This window comes from Petaurus breviceps, unplaced genomic scaffold (assembly GCF_028583685.1).
Source record: "Petaurus breviceps papuanus isolate PSGF00001 unplaced genomic scaffold, PetGlider_PUasm1.0 37, whole genome shotgun sequence".
Classification (NCBI taxonomy): domain Eukaryota; kingdom Metazoa; phylum Chordata; class Mammalia; order Diprotodontia; family Petauridae; genus Petaurus; species Petaurus breviceps.
In genome coordinates this window covers 45,736,040-45,755,547 of record NW_027186296.1, presented here as the reverse complement: position 1 = coordinate 45,755,547, position 19,508 = coordinate 45,736,040, and the positions used below count along the sequence as shown (strand labels likewise).

General features: G+C 41.3%; 1 protein-coding gene and 1 pseudogene across 1 annotated transcript; both read left to right on the top strand.

Annotated features, from left to right (window-relative positions):
• Nucleotides 1-1,277: 1,277 nt before the first annotated feature.
• On the top strand, nucleotides 1,278-3,110 carry GCNT3 (glucosaminyl (N-acetyl) transferase 3, mucin type). The gene has a single exon (XM_069097523.1). It carries the CDS (start codon nucleotides 1,573-1,575, stop codon nucleotides 2,887-2,889), a length of 1,317 nt encoding a protein of 438 aa, XP_068953624.1. The 5' UTR covers nucleotides 1,278-1,572; the 3' UTR covers nucleotides 2,890-3,110.
• A 4,253-nt stretch (nucleotides 3,111-7,363) lies between these two features.
• LOC138168546 (glyceraldehyde-3-phosphate dehydrogenase pseudogene) lies at nucleotides 7,364-8,214 on the top strand (annotated as a pseudogene).
• Nucleotides 8,215-19,508: the final 11,294 nt, after the last annotated feature.

Sequence of the window (19,508 nt, the reverse complement as noted above, 5' to 3'; positions counted from 1 at the left end):
GTGGTTGACCTTCAGAGAGTTCATTCAGGTGCTTTTGAGATAATTAGACATCATTTTGACAAACAACCAGACTGCCCACAATTTTTTGGAAAATTATGTAACCAGCTCAGAACTTCTTTTCTATACAACTCCTCCCAACTGCTGTGAGTGGGAGTGACTAAGAAATTTAAGAGACCCAGGGTGATTTGCATAAACTTTCCCAGCGACTGGGGTGGCAGAAGAGGTTAGGTAGGAAGACAGCTAGGGAGCAACGAGAGTCCTGAGGACCTTTTTGCTCTAGAGAGATGGATGGTTCGAGGATGCTTGGGTGAGAATCAAAAAGAAAAAAAAGGGGAGATGGGGCTTCCCATGGATAAAATTCAGTCCTTGGGAGGGTGAGTTTATTCTGCCAGGAGTGGTTAAGATCTCAGATTCGAGAAACCACTGGAGGTAACCTCGATGGTAGTGGAGAAGAAAGGAGATCATTAGCTTTTTTTGTGGGAAGGGTTTGCAGGACTGGGCCACAGTGCCTAGGGTTTGGATGTGTCTCCCTTGAATCTAAATTCCTTTTACCAAACTGACTTAGAAAGAGAGGATTTTGTGTATTTAGTGGAAGGACCAGAAAGAAAGCAGAAGGATGTTTAGGTTAACATTTCATCATTATTATTCTAAAAAAATTTTGTGACTTCTACATAAAATACTATTCTAATAAAATTTTATGATTTCAGCACCTGTCTGTATTTAAGAGGTAAGTTAAATCTTAGCTAGGAAAAAATTGCAAAACAGCATACCCATTTTTCCAAATTTGGGGGTGTGGGAGGAAAGAGGTATGAGGAGTGGATCCAGACAAGTATGATGATCCTAAAAATGGACCTGAGTCCTTGATGCCAAGGGTGTCTCTGATCCAAAGGTTATAATTTTTTTTTAAAATATGGGTGCCTGAGTTTATGACTATAAATCACATTACTCAGATGATTGGAAAGGAAAAAAAAATTGGAGGCACCTGCATTTGCCAGAAAAAGTGTATTTTGTTCCAATGTTTTAAGAATTAGATATTTAAAAGATATTTTAAGTGAGCATTCTGATTTCTAAAGCTGGATATAGGAACAAAGGGATAAATTTCCCTGGACTTTGCCCAAATGATTAACCAGAAATTCTAGATTATAGATAAGACAGAACTATGCAATGGAAGAGGGAGGTGGAGAGAAGAGAGGAGAATGAAGGGTGGGGACTTCCTCTTGCTAATTACATTTATACTCCAGGAGGTCACACAGGTCTGGTATTTCTTTACCTTCTATCTCCTGAAGCAGATGCAGGTATGATGCCAGACTCTTACCCTAGGCAGCATAAATGTTTAGCAACAGTTGGAATACCCAGCCTATACCAAATCTCCCTTAGATCAACAAAATAAGGGATGTTTTAGGCTTGCTCTGAGAATATCTGCCAACAAGAAGAAACTAAAGAAGAAAAGTATCCCTGTTGCTGTTTTGGAATGAGATTTGATGCACTGAGAGTCTGATCGTCATTTGTGCTTTGAAGAATATCTGCCTTCTAAAGACTCAGTTTTCTGTCCATTGACTTCATTTTTCCATAATGGCTATAATGAAAAAATATTTCTGCCAAAAACAATATGTGTGGGGTTTGGGGTGCCTCATGCTCTTAGCCACAGGTGTTCTGAAACTGTCTGAGACCTGGGAATGTGACTTCAATGACTTGGGTGTGGAGTCCCTGGACATCAGTAAGGAATCCTGCAAGGATAAGCTCTATCAGACCCTGAAACTGCCACCCAGGAACTCCATTAACTGCTCTCTGATCACCAGAGGGAACCCTGAGGCTGTGGCCCAGGCAGCCTTGATCAAGTTGGAGAAAAAGTTAAAAAGGAAGCCACTGACCGAGGATCAATATCTCAACATGACTCAGGACTGTGCTCACTTCAAGGCCAGTCAGAGGTTCATTCAGTTCCCACTGAGCAAGGAGGAAGAGGACTTTCCCATTGCATATTCAATGGTGATTCATGAGAAGATTGAAAACTTTGAGAGACTTCTGAGGGCTGTGTATGCCCCACAGAACATCTACTGCATCCACGTGGATGAGAAGTCTCCAAAAATCTTCAAGGAGGCTGTCAGAGCCATTAGTTCATGCTTCCCAAATGTCTTTGTGACCAAAAAACTGGTCAAAGTGGTGTATGCTTCCTGGTCCAGAGTACAAGCTGACCTGAACTGCATGGAGGAGTTGCTCCAGAGTTCTGTGCCCTGGAAATACCTTTTGAATACCTGTGGTACTGATTTTCCCATAAAGACCAATGCTGAGATGGTGAAGTCTCTCAAACTGTTGAATGGGAAGAATAGTATGGAATCAGAAATACCCCCTAATTACAAAAAAGGGCGCTGGAAATATCACTATGAGGTCAAGAATAGAATATTTCAGACTAATAAGATAAAGAAGCCCCCACCGCATGGCTTGCCCATGTTCGTAGGGAGTGCCTATATTGTGGCTTCTCGAGACTTTATCCAACACCTCTTTAAGAGCCCAGATGCTCAAAAATTGATAGAGTGGGTGAAGGATACCTATAGCCCCGATGAACATCTCTGGTCCACTCTCCATAGGATGCCCTGGATGCCTGGCTCTGTACCCTACCATGAAAAGTACCATATATCTGACCTGAATGCCATTTCCCGGTTTGTGAAGTGGAAAGGATATGATGGTGATATCAGAAAGGGGGCCCCTTATCCCCTCTGCACTGGAATCTACCAGCGGGGAGTTTGTGTATATGGTGCTGGAGACCTGCACTTTATGCTCCAAAGTCACCATCTGCTAGCCAACAAGTTTGACCCAAAGGTAGATGACAATGCACTCCAGTGCCTAGAAGAATATCTTCGGTACAAAGCCATTTATGGGAGAGAGATCTGAGAGAGAAACTGTGGCTACCTATTGGGTATGAGATGCCTGCGAAACTTTTTCAAGCATGTAAGGAACCCATTTATCACAATGTGACATGGCATTGGAGAAATGTAACCCTGAACTTTTGTGGCACCCCAAAAGATGAGAGATTTCTTCTTCCAGATCAGCATTTAGACTTAATGGTAAGCAGGACTGGTACCAAGAGGTGATATATGATTGCTGATTATGCTATTTCCTTCTTTATCATCAGTGGGAGTGGGGGGGGGGGTATGGTAAAGAAGAGTAGGTGGTAGGAGCCGAAAGACCACTATATGTTACTTCCTTGTCACTGTCCTCACCCAACTTGTCCCCAGGGGGACAATATTCACATGGAAAAGACATTCCTTGGGTTATCTAAATCACTTTAGAACAGAGTTGGGCTGAACAGATGATTTGGAGGTCAGAGTTACTGGTTTTGTGAACTTGTTGTGAAAAGAGTACTAGATTGTTGGAATGCAGCAGTCCAGGTCTGAGTCTTGGTTCTAACACTGAATAGCTCTGTAACTGTGCGTAAATGACACCCTCTCTGAGCCCCTCATTCTTGAGCTGTGAAATGGGGATTATAACCCTTGCAGTACCACCTGCTGCAGAGGGATGTTGTAAACCAAGTGTTTTGGAAAGTGTCCAACACAATGTATGTTAGTCATTTAGGAAGGTGTAAGTTAGACTCTTTGCAAGGATAGCCCTCTAAGAAATCATTCCTTCCCAAACTCCAGGTTAGGGGATCCTCAGAGAGGGGAAGGGAAAGCTAGATCCAAGAAGTGGTAGATGGAAAGAACTTTTCCCAGGTCTTGTTTCATTGTCATTTTCTCCCAGAGAAAGCATTTCCTAATCAACTACTCTTAAGCTATCAATATGAGAAAAATTACACTGGGACTTGATGGTGCTGTTTGGAAACACTAGAATTTTGGCAGGCTCTTTCCAGCCAGTCCAGGTGTGCAGTCACTTTGGGAGAGGAAAAACAAAGAGAAAGCTCACTGTGGGAACTGAGGTGTAGGCTTGGCACTTTTCTATGTGTTTACATGGCTAGATGCGCACCATAAAGGGGAAGGAAGAGAGAGTGTTATAACCTGTCTCCTTGGGGCAGCTCTGCACTGGATTTTTTAATCAGAACATGAAAGTCTGTGATCCAAATTGTCTGGTTGGGTCTTCTAAGTTGTAACCTATTTATTTTGGTGGGTGGCTGGGATGCTGCTCGATGTCTATTGAATTGCCTTTCTCCTATGGAGACCATAATGTACATATATTTATTTTTTGAAGTCACCCAAAGAAGTAATTTTTTTTTCTGAAGCTTCAAATGACTTTAAAGATATGTTGAGTTCGAATCCTTCCTTAGACACTTAATAGCTTTCTTATTGGACAAATCACTTAACATTGTCTGTCTCCATTTTCCTCTTCTGAAACAGGTGAAAACAACAGCTCCTACCTCACAGGGTTGTTGTGGGGATCAAATGGAATAATAAATGTAAATCACTTTATACATTTGAAAATACAATATACAGAGTAGTTATTATTGTTATTACTGATAATAGCCAGGACTTTGGAGGATAATATTCATGTTATAACATGTAAAATTTATGGTGTCTTTTGTGTGTGGGTATATGACTTTTCCTATAGTGTCAATTTTTCTAAAACCTTGTATTTTTTATATTGAATAACACATTTGCCTTTACTAATGCCATGATTATGGAGGTATTTTTATTTTCACTTTGAAATGATTTCCCAATCCTTTAGTTTCTCTACTTTCCCATTCACTTATCTCCTAATCCTGCCCTCCAATTCCTTCCCCCCATCCCTTCTGTCAAGTGGTTAGTTATACAATGAATATTCCCTATTGAAAATAACCACGTAATGAATCTTTTTGTAATATATATCATTGCATTAACTCCCCTCTCCTCTCCCTCCTCTGACCCAATTTATCTGTTTGTAATATAAAAAAAAGAGGGGAGAGCTGGCTTTGGAGTCAGGAAGACTTGATTTGAAGTTCTGTTTTTGACACATACTGACTGTATGTGCTGGTTAAGTCATATAACTTCTTAGGTCACAAATAGTTCTTTAGACTACAAGCTGCAGAATCCAAATTAGGTAGAGAAAGTTTTCCTGCTAGAACCTCCCGATGTTAGTGAACTCACAGGTCCACTAAAATGAATGAGAATTTATAATGGGTATTTTAAGCTGGGGCCCACCAGGGCAAAGATGACACCTCTCTCAGCAGAGTGGTCGGTGGTCATGGACTTCAACAAGAACACGGATTCCAACATGGCATACCACTGAAGTCAGGAAGACCTGAGGGGAATCCTGTCTCTGACATCCACTAGTTCTGTGACTCTGAACAAGAAATTTAACCTCTCGGTCTCAGTTTCATCACCTGTAAAATGGGAATGAAAATAATAGCATCCATATCACAGAGTGGTTGGGAGAATCAAATGAGATTGTATATGCAAAGTGCTTTGCCTATTGTAAAGCATTACATAAATGTAAGTTATTATTCTTGTGCAATAATGGGTGTGTGGGTTACTCTGTGCATTCTAACAACTGGGAATATGACTTCGGAACCCCTGGAAATGGAGTCCATACACCCCTGGAAGAAATGTTTCAATGATGAACTCTACCAGGTCCTGAAGCCCTGGGACATTAACACCTCATTTTGACCAAGGTTCAGGTTTGATGCTGCTTGAGTACAAAGTACTTACATAGCTGTGAATATTTTCATGTGAAATAAGTTAGTCTTTATCAAGTCATTTACAATTTAATATTTTTCGATTAAAAAATAGGAGAAAACATCAAAATGTTACTTGGGGTCATTTTTGTCATGGTTCTCTTCACAAATTTTCAAATGAGCCCAAATCAATAAAATGTAAAATAGAAACGCCCATTTTCATACAGATGGCTTCCAAATCTGTATACACAACCCTAATTTCTCTCCTGAATTCCAGTCATTAACTAACTACCTGCTTGGACATCACTACTTAGATCTGTAATCTGCACTTCAAATTTAACTGGTCCAAAACCAGAACTCATTATTGTTACTCCCCAGCCCTAAGCTAGCCCTTCCTCCTCCAAACTTCCTGCTGTTGGGGGCACCACCATTCACTGTCACTCAGGTTTGCAATTTCAGTCATCCTTGACTCTTGGCTCTTCTTTACCCTCCATGTCCAATCCATTGACAAACCTTGTCCAGTCTATCTCCACACCCTCCCTTTTGTCTAGCCACATAACCCCCATCCTGGTTCAGACCATCAACACCTTTTGCTGGACTCTGTAATAGCTTCCTAATTGGTCTGCCTACTTCTCTCCCCTCTCTAATCTATCCTCCATATAACTATCAAAATAACTTTTTGACTATTTCACTCCTCTACCCAAAGTGATGTTAGTGGCTCCTTATTTCTTCCAAGATAGAATGCAAATTCTTGAGCCTAGCCCTTAAAACCCCCCACAATTTGTTCCAACCTACCTTTTCATACTAATTTTTTATTACTCCTTATACAGTCTTCATTCTAGCTAAACTGAACTAAAAGGAATATTTTTCACCTTTGTGTATTTGCCATCCCACATTCAGGGGAATATCTCCAGTCATCTTGATCTATATCTGGCTACTGGACCCAGATGACTCTGGAGGAGAAAGTGAGGCAGGTGACCTTGCACAGCTTTCCCCCACTTAAATCCAATTCACTTGCAAGTCATGGCATCATCTTCCTGACGCCAGGATCTTCTTCGAGAATGACGGACAAACAACAATCCCACATTCCTGAAACAGACGTCCTTCTCATATTCCAAGAATCCCTATTTTCAGCTCCACTTGGATGCCTCACCTCCTTTTCCCTCCACAAACGCGCACACACACACACACACACACACACACACACACACATCCCCCACTCCTTCTCAAATTTCCATATATATGTGCATATATATGTATAATATACATATATATGTTTAATTTCCTCCAAAATTAGAATGTAAGTGCCTTGAAGACAGAGATTCTCATTTTTTATCCTTGTATCCCTCATAGCTAGCACAGTGCCTTACCTTATAAGAATGTTATAAATCAATAAACACTTATTAAGCACCTACTATGTGCCAAGCAATATAAATGTTGGAGTGCTAGCTTTGGTGTCAAGAAATGTGGGTGTGAATCTTAATTCTTCCCCTCATTCTCTCCTTAAACTGGGGCAAATCGCAACCTTTCTAATACTTCATTTTCATCTTTAAAGTAAGGAGGTTGGAAGATCCTTCCCAACTCTTACATTTTATAAAATCTAGAGTTTATATGTTGACATAATTCAACTTAGTATTTATTTATACAATAGGTAGTGTTTGGGGTTGTGAGAATCTAGTAGTTTACCTGAACAGCACCTCCTTTGAACATAGCACCCTTGGCTCTCAGCTCTTCTCCCAAGCTTGGTGCCAGGATCTGCGGCATCAGTGGCATCCCAGAAACAAGATGGTGAAGGTTGGAGTCAACAGATTTGGCCATATTGGGCACCTGGTGACCAGAGTTGCATTTAACTCAGGCAGAGTAGACATTGTGGCCATCAGTGACCCCTTCATTGACCTCAGCTACATGGTTTGTATGTTTCAATATGATTCCACCCATGTCAGGTTCAAGGGCACTGTCAAGGCTGAGAATACAAAGCTGGTGATCAATGGGAAAGCCATTATCATCTTCTAGGAGTGGGATTCCACCAATTTTAAATGGGGAGATGCTGGAACTCAGCATGTTGTAGAGTCCACTGGTGTCTTTACCATCATGGAAAAGGCTGGGGCTCACTTGCAGAGCCAAGTGGGTCATTACCTCTGTCCCGTCTGTCAATGTCCCAGTGTTCTTAATGGGAGCGAACCATGAGAAATATGATCCTTACCTTAGGATTGTCATCTGTGGAGTGATGGGCATGGTGCTACCCAAAACATCATCCCTGCTTCTACTGGTGCTGTTAAAACTGTAGGCAAGATCATCCCTGAGCTGAATGTGAAGCTCACAGGCACAGCCTTCCATGCTTCTACTTCCAATGTATCTGTTATGGATCTGACTTGCTGCCTGGAGAAACCTGCCAAATATGGTGATATCAAGAAAGTGGTGAAGCAAACATAAGAAGGAGCCTCGAAGGGCATCTTGGGCTACACAGAGGACCAAGTTGTATTCTATGACTTTAACAGAAACACCCACTCTTCTACCTTTGCTGCTGATATTCCCTCAACGACCATTTTGTCAAGCTCATTTACTGGTATGACAATGAATATGGTTATAGCAACCATGTAGTAGACCTAATGGTGTACTTGGCCTCCAAGGAGTAAAGTGGAAAGCCATGGATCTTCATCCCCAGCCAAAAAAGGAGTTCCACCACTGGTGACCACATATCCCTATCCTATGTTCCTATTCTGGGGATCCCATGCCCCATTTACAGCCTTGTTCCAAAGCACCCCTATAGTGAGGGGGAGAAACCTAGAGTCCTATATTATGTACCATCAATAAAGTCACCATATTCAGTGCAAAAAAAAGAAAAGTAGTATCCTCTCTCTCTCTCTCTCCCTCTCTCTCTCTCTCTCTCATACACACACACATACACACACACACACACACACACACAGAGTTTTGCTTGCATTCAGTAATACCACAGAGCTACACACTCCCTAGTTGCAGAGTCCAGATTAAGGTGAGACATATTCATCTTTGGATATCCGTGTGTGTTTATTTGTGTTCCCCTGTGCAAAGGATGGGTGGGAATGGAAGAATCTCTTGGCTACATGGGGCCCCACATGGACACAAAACACTGTGTCCATGGAGAGAATTAGCTTAAGCTTAATAGTCCATCTCCATTGTTTTATACTCCTGTTTGGGGTGTATATCTATTCTCAATCTCTTTGCAAATTTTTTTTGCTTTTAGACTGGTTATTATCTTATTAGTAGTAATATATGTATATATACACACATTTTATATATAATTATATATATATATGTATGCACATATACTATATATACATATACACACATATACTATACCTACATATGTATGGACAGTCTGTGTGTATATATGTGATTGTATGTGTATGTATATCTTTATATAGAAACATATACATTCAATATATAAGCTGGGTCTGCATGACCTCGGCAAATCACCTGATATCCTATAGGATGGGGCCCTTTCAGGAATATGTGGAATAAAACAAAATGCATCAAGGTGTCACAGGCTTATACAAGTGATATCCCTTTTACTGGGCGTGGAGGTGGGTAGTAGGTGACCTGTCAAGTGGGCCTTGCTTTGGTAGTTACAGTACATTAAAAATACACACTTGTTAATTACCTGTTATATGCTAGGCACTGTACCAAGTCAGAAGAAAAACAGTACAAACCCTCAAGGAATTTACATTCTAACTTGGGAGACAATGTGACAGAGCATCCCCAAGTCTTAATGCAGGATTAAGCTCTGCCTAGCACTATACAGCCTGCATGGAAGTACTTAGAAAACATATGCCAAAGAGACTGAAGGCAACCTTGAGGTGAAGGGAGGGAAGGTGCTAGCAGCTGAGGGGATCAGGAAACTCTTGATATAAAGTAAGAGCTTGAGCTGAATTTTGAAGCAAAACAGGGGTACCTAGAGGGTATGGAGAATTCCATTCCAAGTATTGAGGGGTTCAAGGCACAGAGATGGGAGACAGAAATGTGTGAGGAAGAGAAGAAAGCCAGTTTGGCTGGCCTATGTGCAAAGAGGGAAGTATTGGCTTATTAGATAGGAAAAGAAGACTGGGGTCAGGTTGTGAAGATCTTTAAATGCCAAATTGAGGAAGTTCATATTTGATCCTATAGGAAACAGGGCACTATTGGAATCTATGGAGTACCATAAAGATCACCATTTTGATGGCTATTTGGAGGACCATTTGGAGTAGAGAATGATTTGGGGAAGGGAGAGCAATTATTTTAATAATCTAGGTGAGATGTGATATGGGCATTTAACAAGCTGGTGGCTGTGTGAACACAGAAAAGGGATTGATGCATGACATATGGAAGAAGAAACAAGATAAGCAATTGATTGGATATGTAGGGACAGAATGTAAGGAGTTAGAGATGATTACAATATCGAGAATGTGGGTGACAAGGAAGGATGGAGATGTCTTCAACAGGAGAGAAATTCAGAGAAGGAGTAGGTTTAGGGGAAAGATGAGTTCTGTTTTGGACATGATGAGATTGGGTAGACTATAGGACATCCAGGTCAAAATGTCCAACAGGCAGTTTAAGAGGTAGAACTGGAACTCAGAGGAAAGACTAGCTCTGGATATATACAGCTGGGAGCCATCTGCATAAAGAGGTACTGATGATATTTCCAAGTGGAGAGGAATAGAGAGAACTGAATGGGACAGAGCCTTGGGGTATACTTATGGTTGTGGATATGATATGATATGATATATATCATATGTGGATATGATATATGACCACCTAGGGGGTGGTCAAATACATAGCAAGAGAACCAAGAGAGAATGGCATCATGACAACCTAGAGAGGAGAGTAGGCAGGTAGAAGCAGTCAGCTCCTTGCAGCTGCTCTCAGGCCAACAGGATGTTGGCTCACCACTCTCTGTGACATGCAAAGAACAGAGCACCGTGAATTCTTGCTCATACTATACTTCAAGGTCTGCCTGATGTTATGGGAATATAATGACAGATAGTTACCCTCTTTGTCTCTTTGCTCTATAAAAATCTTGTTCAGAAAATCAATAAATGGAGTTCTATCCTGAACGGCCCGCCTGGTCCAGTTCATCTCACGCCTCCACTCATACTTGATGCAATTAAGAGATTATCGATAACTTTAGACAGAGCAGTCCCAGCTGAGTGATGAGGCTGGAAACCAGATTTCAGAGGGCTTAGAAGAGAGATCTGGGGGCAGCTAGGTGGCACAGTGGATAGAGCACCGGACCAGGAAGAACTGAGTTCAAATTTGATCTCTGACACTTGACACGTACTAGCTGTATCACCCTGAGCAAATCACTTAACCCCAGTTGCCTCACCAAAAGAAGAAAAGAGAAGACCTTGGCAAATCGTCTTAAATTCCAACATTGATATTTTAAATTGAAGTGTCAATAGATGCAACTGTGTCCAGTGCCATATAGCTAGCTATTCCAGCAAAGGGATCTGAACTCAAGGTTTGCAGATCTCAAGTCCAGCATTTACTTAGTTGCCTTTTATGGGGCAGCTAGGTAAGAGAATAGACAGAATAGTAAGTTTAGAGTCAGCAAGACCTGATTTTGACCCTTGACAAGTCACTGAACCTCTCAGCCTCAGTTTCCTCATCTTTAAAATGGGGACAATAATAGCACCTACCTGGAAGAATAATTATTGTGAAGACCAAGTAAAATAACCTGTGACGCGCTTTGCAAACCTTAAAGAATCTTAAACCTTAAAATATAAATGTTAGCTATTATTATTTTGGGGCCTAATCTCCCATCCTAATATAGATACTAAATAAATGTTTGTTGGATGGAATTATGTAATATTTCCATATCAGAATTGCCAAACACCTAGCTCATTTTCTGTGTGTTTAAGAGGTCTTACTATTTATTTAATCAATGAACCCATGGCTTGTTCTTCCTGTACACCATATCTTTTCTTTACTCTCCTCTTAAGAGTAATCTGGGAAATGAATTAAGGGGTGACCATATGTATTTTCTCCACATTATCTACATTTTCTCCATTATGGACCATTTCACATTATGTCCACAGTTTCATTCACAATTACTCTCAATATAATCTTGGGCTATGTATTTTTTTTTTATACCAAAAGCAATCAAGAAGAAAAGGAAAAGTGCTTCGTATTGGATGTAGGCTAACATAAAGGTAGGGCAAGAACTCAAAGAGCTAGGTTTTAAAAACAAAAATTCTCCAAGTCTGGTACATCTAATTTAACCAAGATGCATGGTATGTCACAGTCTCCACACTTTACATCAGATTTCAATAATCCTTTCGTAGGAACTTTTCATTTCCTAATGGTTCCACTTAGAGTTTATTCTCCTTGTACTTGGGAAGAGATTAGAAGTTGTTGCAGGAAAAGGGTAAACTGTTAAGATTAATTTATTGGGATTATCTGGTGTTGTTACTCTTTACTTCTATGTAATTTCACAGTATTACAGAATTACTCAGCACATGAATCAGTCAATTGAAATGTTTACATACACCACACCCCTTGTAAATTCCTGAGAAGGGCCACCAGGATGGTGTTGTACAGTCATTTGTCAGTCCTGTCAAACTCTTCATGACCCTGTGGAGTTTTCTGGCAAAGATACTGGAGTGGTTTGTCATTTCCTTCTCCAGGTCATTTTGCAGATAAGGAAACTGAGGCAAACAGGGTTAAATTACTTGCCCAAGGTTACACAGCTAGTATGTGTCTGAGGTCAGATTTGAATTCATGAAGATGAGTCTTCCTGATTCCAAGCTCAGTGCTCTATCCACTGCTCCAAACTGAAATGGGCTGCCTTAAGAGGTGGGGGTGTCCCCCTTTTGAGGTTTTTCAAGAGGAGGCTTAATTAGGGGCGGCTAGGTGGCTCAGCGAGTAAGAGTACCGGCTCCAGTGTTGGGACGACCTGGAGATCGAATCCCGGGCTCAGACACTCAGCACCACACCCAGAAATAACTGCAGCTGGCCGTGTAACCTTGAGCAAGTTACTTAACCCTGATTGCTTAAAAAAAAAAAAAAAGAAGGCTTAATGACCACTTGTTGGTCATGTTGTTGTAGTAAGGATTCCTCAAGTGTATAGGATGAACCCTGTACTCATGATCTCCTGACATGTTCTTTCCCTCCATTTCTTGGAGTATTACATACTAAATTTAGGTTGTATTCTCTTGAAAACTTTAGGGAGTCAGTTTTTTCCTCAGATGCAGGCAAACTGCTGTGTATAAACACTGTATTATTTTGTTGCCAAACTTTACAAAACTTCTAATTAAGTGGGGGCCAGCAAGCAAGCAAGCAGGTCCAAATTGTCCAGGGCTTAGTCCTATGCTTGGATTTGGGTCGCAGTCCTGATTGGCAGTTCTTGGGCAAGGAGGAGCCCTGGTGTGGCAGCGGAGCTTGTGGCAGTAGTAGAGAGGGAATCCTCTTCAGAGTTCCAAGGCAGAGAAGAGTGCTTGTGGTCACTCACAGACCAAAGCACATAGCAGGAGTAAACACCTCTCCTTTGATTGCACAATCTTGGAAGAACTGAAGAAGTATTTCTGAAAACAGCTGCACAAAACCCCTGAAGCTTGGGACAGTATACCCTCCACACTGGAAGCAGAGTCTAACCTTAACAAAGAGCTAAAAAGTTAAGTAATTGGCTGGGAAAATGAGCAAATAGTGTAAAAAACATCAGACTACAGAATCTTACTTTAGTGACAAAGAAGATCAAAACATACAAACAGAAGAAGACAACAAAGTCAAAGATGCTACATCCAAAGCCTCCAGGAAAAATATGAATTGGTCATAGGTCTAGCTGTAGGGGGAAGGTAGTGGGAGTGGGATTTTGGGGGTTTGGGGATATTCCCTAGAATTGTTTGTGTAAGGGTATATAAATGCTTGCTTGACTCTTGCTGGGTGCCTCCCTATACCGGGCTTGTCTGGAATAGTTGATGCCCAACTCTCACAAGACTTGTCTTTAGAATAAAGAGCTTCTGTTTCTACCTGGAGAAACCTCTGAGTTTTATTTGGGTAAGGGTCTGTTGGATCTTTATCCCACACATTACCCTACAGGAAAGTAGGAGAAGTAGAAGCAAAGGGGATAAGAGAGAGGAGGATAGAAGGGAAGACAGATTGGGGAGAGGGTAATTGGAAGCAAACACTTTTGAGGAGGGACAGAGTCAAAGGAGAGAATAGAATAAATGAGTGGCAGGATAGGATGGAGGGAAACATAGTTAATTTTTTACAATGTGACTATTATGGAATGTTTTGCATGACTACACATGTATAACCTATATCAAATTGCTTGCCTTCTCAATGAGGGTGGGTGGGGAGGGAGGAGGGGAGAGAATGTGGAGCTCAAAGTTTTAAAAACAAATGTTAAAAATTGCTTTTACATGACACTGGGTAATAAGATATACAGGCAAAGGGGGATAGAAATCTATCTTGCCCAACAGGAAAATAGAAGGGATGGGGATAAGAGGAGGGGGGGGGGGGGGAAGAGGGGGGGGCAGATGGGGGGAAAGGGTAATTAGAATACATGCTGTATTGGGGTGGGGGAAGGGAGAGACGGGGAGAATATTTGGAATTCAAAATCTTGTGGAAGTGAATGTTGAAAACTAAAAATAAATTAATTAACTTTAAAAAAGAAAAGAAAAAAGACCAGAGTTTAAATCTTGGCTTTGACACTTACTACTGTGTGACTTTGGGCAGACCATTAAATCATTCTGGGTCCCAGTTTCCTCAACTGTAAAATGACGTGGGGGGTGGGGTAGGGGTGGACTAGCTGACTTTTAAGGACCTTTTAGCACTAAATCTATGGTTCTATGGCACTATGGATAGGTAGCACAGTAGACAGACCACTAGAATAAGAGTCAAGAATACCTGAGTTAAAATCCAGCTTCAGACACTAGCTCCATGATACTGGCAACTTTTTAATCTCTTCTGCATGAGTTTCTCCACATTGTTCTTTTTTTTTTAATTTAATATTTTATGTTTTGCCCAATTATGTATAAAAACAATTTTACATATTCATTTAAAAATTTTTTTTGAGTTAAAAATTTCCTTCCTCACTCCCTTCTCTCCCCTCCCCCTCCCACTGGGAAGGCAAGCAATTTGATATACATGATACATGTCTCCCCGTTGTCCTTAAATTTAGAACCCTCAAGTTAGTGAAGCTGCTTCCTTGAGTCATTAGTCCTTTCTTTGCCAGCTCTAGTCCCTACTGAAGAGCAGTTTTTGATTGTTTACTCCTCCTCTCCCTCGTGGCCATTTAAATTATTTGTGCTTTTTAGGTACCAAAGTCTCCTAAGTAAACCAGAAGAAATTAAGGGCTGCACCCAATATTTCATCCTTTGGAAACAGAACCTGTGTACTGGAAAAAGGTCAAAAGTTTATAAGGTGAGGGTAGAAATTTAAAATAAGCTCATAGAAGTTATAAAATAAACTCATAGTTATAGAACATTATCACTGAGAAGGATTTTAGGCCTTATGAAGTTTAATTCCCTCATTCTAGTGTGAAAACTGAACACTTGGAGCAGCCCAAAGTCACCTAGCCAAGTCAAGACAGCAAGCCTATGTAAAGCACCCACTAGGTGTCAGATACTATTCTAAGCCTGTAGCAAAATATAAAAAAAGTAAAAAAAAAAAAACAGTCCCTGCTTTCAAGGACCTCACATTTTAATGGAAGAAAAAAAATGCCAACAATTAGCTATAAACAAAGTACAGAACAGAACAGACAAGGTAATCTCAGAGAGAAGAGGGACTGGGAAAGGCTTCTTGGCAGAAAGTGGGATTTTATCTGAGACTTGATGGAAGCCAGGGAAGCCAAGGAGATGAGGAAGAATTCCAGACATGAGGGACAGTCCATGAAAAGGCACCTTGAATGTCTCAATAAAAAAAAAAGTACCCAGTTGGGTGGTGGTGTTGAGATTTAGGGGTGCTGGCACCCTGAAGTAGCAATATACAGGTCCTGTTGGAATGAATTCGGCCCAAGCCTTCTTTCAGCCAAAGAAAAACAAAGTTTATTAAAAGTCTGCCATATTGGCCAGACTCTTACGGAATTTATACCATTAATTGGCCAGATTGAATCTGAGCACCTTCATGGAGGCCGAGTGGACTTTATATACAGAAAGACTGTGGGAGGGTTCTAGGGTTGACCAAGTGGTCTGGTGTGATTGGAGGAGTTATCTAGGGAGGATCCTGATGGAAGTGGCCAGTAGGCTGGAGTGACTAGAGGTTGGAGGCTGGGAACCAAGAAGATGGGGGCTTTGATAGGATCAAGGGTAGGAAGTAGTTGGAGATCTGGAGGTAATAGACAATGAAGGCCTGGGCTAAGTGAAGGGTACAGATAATTGGATTTAGCAAAACTGGAAGGTCAGTTGAGGGGATTATAGCAGCAGGCAAACACCAGATCAAGTGGGAGTTCAAGGGCCTTCCAGAGCCTGTACCCCTCTGTCAGTGGAGTGTTTTGTGTAAGAGCAGAGAGGCCAGTGTCACTATGTCACAGAATATGTGGAGGGGATTAAGTTATAAGAAAATTGGACAGCTAGGAAGTGGCTAGGTTTTGAAGTGTTTTAAAAGCCAAGTAAAGGATTTTATATCTGATCCAGGAGGTGATGGAAGTCAGCTGAATGGGGTTGGGAGGGTTGACATAGAGCCTCAGCTTGGGAAGATTACAGACTGGAAGCTAGATAGCAGTGGGGAGAGACTTGAGACAGAGAGATCAACCAGAAACTACAATAGTTCAGGCAGAAAATGATGAGGGTCCAGTTGGCCATCCCTTCAGTTTGGGAGGCTCTCCTCTGACCCCAGGTTATTCTGAGGCTCTTATCACTTGGGATTTCTTTTACTTCCCTTTGCCACCTCAGTACTCACCCTTTCACTTTCCCTCAGGTGTACTGCCCCTCACTATGTACCACATCTACATTTGTGCCTTCTTTTTGGCATTCTGTGCTCCAAAAGCACTTCTTCCTTCTTCCTCCCTCTTTAGCAACTCAACAAGAGGGAAAAAAAAAACTTCCAAGAGAAAAACAATCTTAACCAAATTAGTTTGCTCTGATGAATCAATGACTCACATACTTAATGCTTCAGTGCATATATAATTTTGAAGAGTTGAGTTCTCTCTTCCTGAAGTGGCAACAATGACCCAAAGGCCCCACCCCATCGAGGTTATGCTTATTATTCCTTAAAAGGTATTGAAACTGTCCAGTTTCAATCAAAGAGCTCAGGAGACTGAGGTTCTGGCCATTGACATAACTTCCTGTTTACCTTAATACAAAAACAGTTCCCCTGCCAGCAGCTGAACCTGGTGAATCAAGCTTGAGAATACTTGGAACAATTAAGTAAGCAAGAAGCAGTACCACCCCTGAATATTCTTCCCCTGTTACAACTAAATAAAACATCATTCACTAATTGGTGAATGACTTAGGAATGTCTCATTTCATTATATTTCATTACTTAGATTGGAGCCATGGGTTCAGTAGGGGCCTATTACACTCCCAATAGTCCAAATCACACCCCATTCATGCCTTCTCACCCCTATGTCCCAACTACACACTGTAATAAACTGTTCACTGAAGTTCCACCAAAGGTGGTTGGTGACTTTAATCTAGCTTTCTTAACATAATATCAGAAACGATAGGCCAAGTTTTAAATAGACAAATGCTTATTTAAGAGAGAAGTTTAGTTCCACTGACAAGTTTATGTAGTTTCTCAAAAGTAATCCAGTCCAGTTCTGGGCCCTGTTCATTGTCCAACTCTACTGTCTAACAGATTTATATATATACATATATAATATCCCCTAATTCAAGAAATCCTCTCTGGGTTTTAAAAGGCAATGCTTGTTAAACCAACAAGGTGTGAGGAACCTGCGACCTTGAGGCCACATGTGGCTTTCTAGGTCCTTGGGTGCAGCCTTTTGACTTACTCTAAGCTTTACAGAACACATCCTTTTATTAAGGAGATTTGTTCTGTGAAGTTTGGACTCAGAGCTGCACTTGAGGACCTAGAGGGCCACATGTGGCCTCAAAATTGCAGGTTCCCCACCCCTGAACCAAACCAGTTTCAAACTGGTAGACTTTCAAGCAGTCTGTTGGAGGAGAGAGGAAGAAAATATTTGGTAAGTAAGGAGGCGTTCTCGTATCTTGGCAAAAAAAAAAATTATGTCTTATAATTTTGTGGTAGGCCTACAGAAGTTTTCTTTTGTAATAGATACACATATGTCCACAAGGAAACTCCTTTAAGAAAGCAGCTTCCCCTTATATGGTTTGAAGAAGCTTTCATACGCCCAAAGATATTATTGATACTACTATTTTTATTCTTATTGCTTTTTTCACCTTTGGGCTATATCTAGCAACCCAAATTCATAGCAGATAAGGTAGAGAAGCTGCTTGGGAAAGGAGCAGGAAGGATGTTGGAGGGAAAGGTGGTAATGACAGAGGGGTCCTTTATCCTTCAGTAACAGATTTCATTTTACTTTTCTCTAACAAAATAAGTTGATCTAGAATGTCTCTAGACATTACATAGTCCAACTCCCTCAAGGGGGGAGTAGGGAAAAAGAACAAGCATTTATTTGTACCGGCTTTGCAAAAATGATCTCATTTGATCTTCACAACGACCTTGGGAAGCAAATGCTCATATTGTCCCATTTTACATTTGAGGAAACTGAGACGTACAGAGAATGGTTAGGTGACTTGCCCGGGGTCACATAGACAATTAGTGTCTGAGACTGGATTTGAACTCAGGTCTCTTGGACACCAGGCCCAACATTTTTTCCCCTCCAATGCCTCATTGCTACCTACCTGCCTCCCTTATTTTATGGGTGAAGAAACCTGAAGTTTGAAGACCTTAAGTGATATGGCCAAGGTCATGTATGTAGACAGTAAATAGCAGAGTCAGGATCTGAATCTAGGCCCTGTGACTCCAAAGTCAGGACTCTTCCCAATATACCACACTACCTCTCATGCATCATAGGAGAGACAAGACTCAAACCTAGAACTTTAGACTCCAAAGTTCAATGTTTTTCCACACCAGTATATGGCTTCTTCCATTGACCAAGTTAAGAAATAAACCTGTATCACCAGTAATAATAACATATTTTCTCTCTTTTTTTTTTTGGACAGCTGGATAACGGCTGCTTTGATACCACAACAGTGAAAATGGAATAATTTGCCCATTTGGTCTAGGACCAAACCTACAAGAGGCAGCTGGGTGTCACAGTAGATAGAGCACTGGGCCTAGAGTCAGGATGAGTTCAAATCTAGCCTCAGACACCTACCAGTTGTGTGACCTTGGGCAAGTCACTTAACCCTATTTGCCTCAGTTTCTTCTCCTGCAAAATGAGCTACAGAAGGAAACGGCAAACCACTCCAGTGTCTTTGTCCCAAATGGGGTCACAGAGTGTCAGACAGGACTAAAACAGCTGAGCAACAAACCTCTAAGAACATGGTTGGTTCCTTGCTGGCTGTTTATAGGCCTTTATAGGAAAAGGGATGTGGATATGGAAGGACATTAAGGTTCACCTAGTCCACCCGCCTCATTATACTGATGAGGATACCTGAAACTCAGAACGGTTCATCAACTCTCTCAAGGTCACAAAGCAATATATAGCATGGCTTGGGACCAAGGGATTGGGATGAAGGGATTCTGACTCTTTATCCAGTCCTCCAAGCTGCTCTTCCCCATTCTCCAACCCCTTCGGGTTTTTTGTTGTTGTTTGCCTTTTTTTTTTGGAGGGGGAAAGGCAGGGCAATTGGGGTTAAGTGACTTGCCCAAGGTCACACAGCTAGTAAGTGTTAAGTGTCTGAGGCTGGATTTGAACCCAGGTCCTCCTGACTCCAGGGCCGGTGCTCTATTCACTATTCCACCTAACCACCCCCAACCCCTTTGTTTTTTAAATGGGAAACTGAGGTCGGGAGTTGTGAACTGCTCAAGGTTGTATGCTAGCTACAAA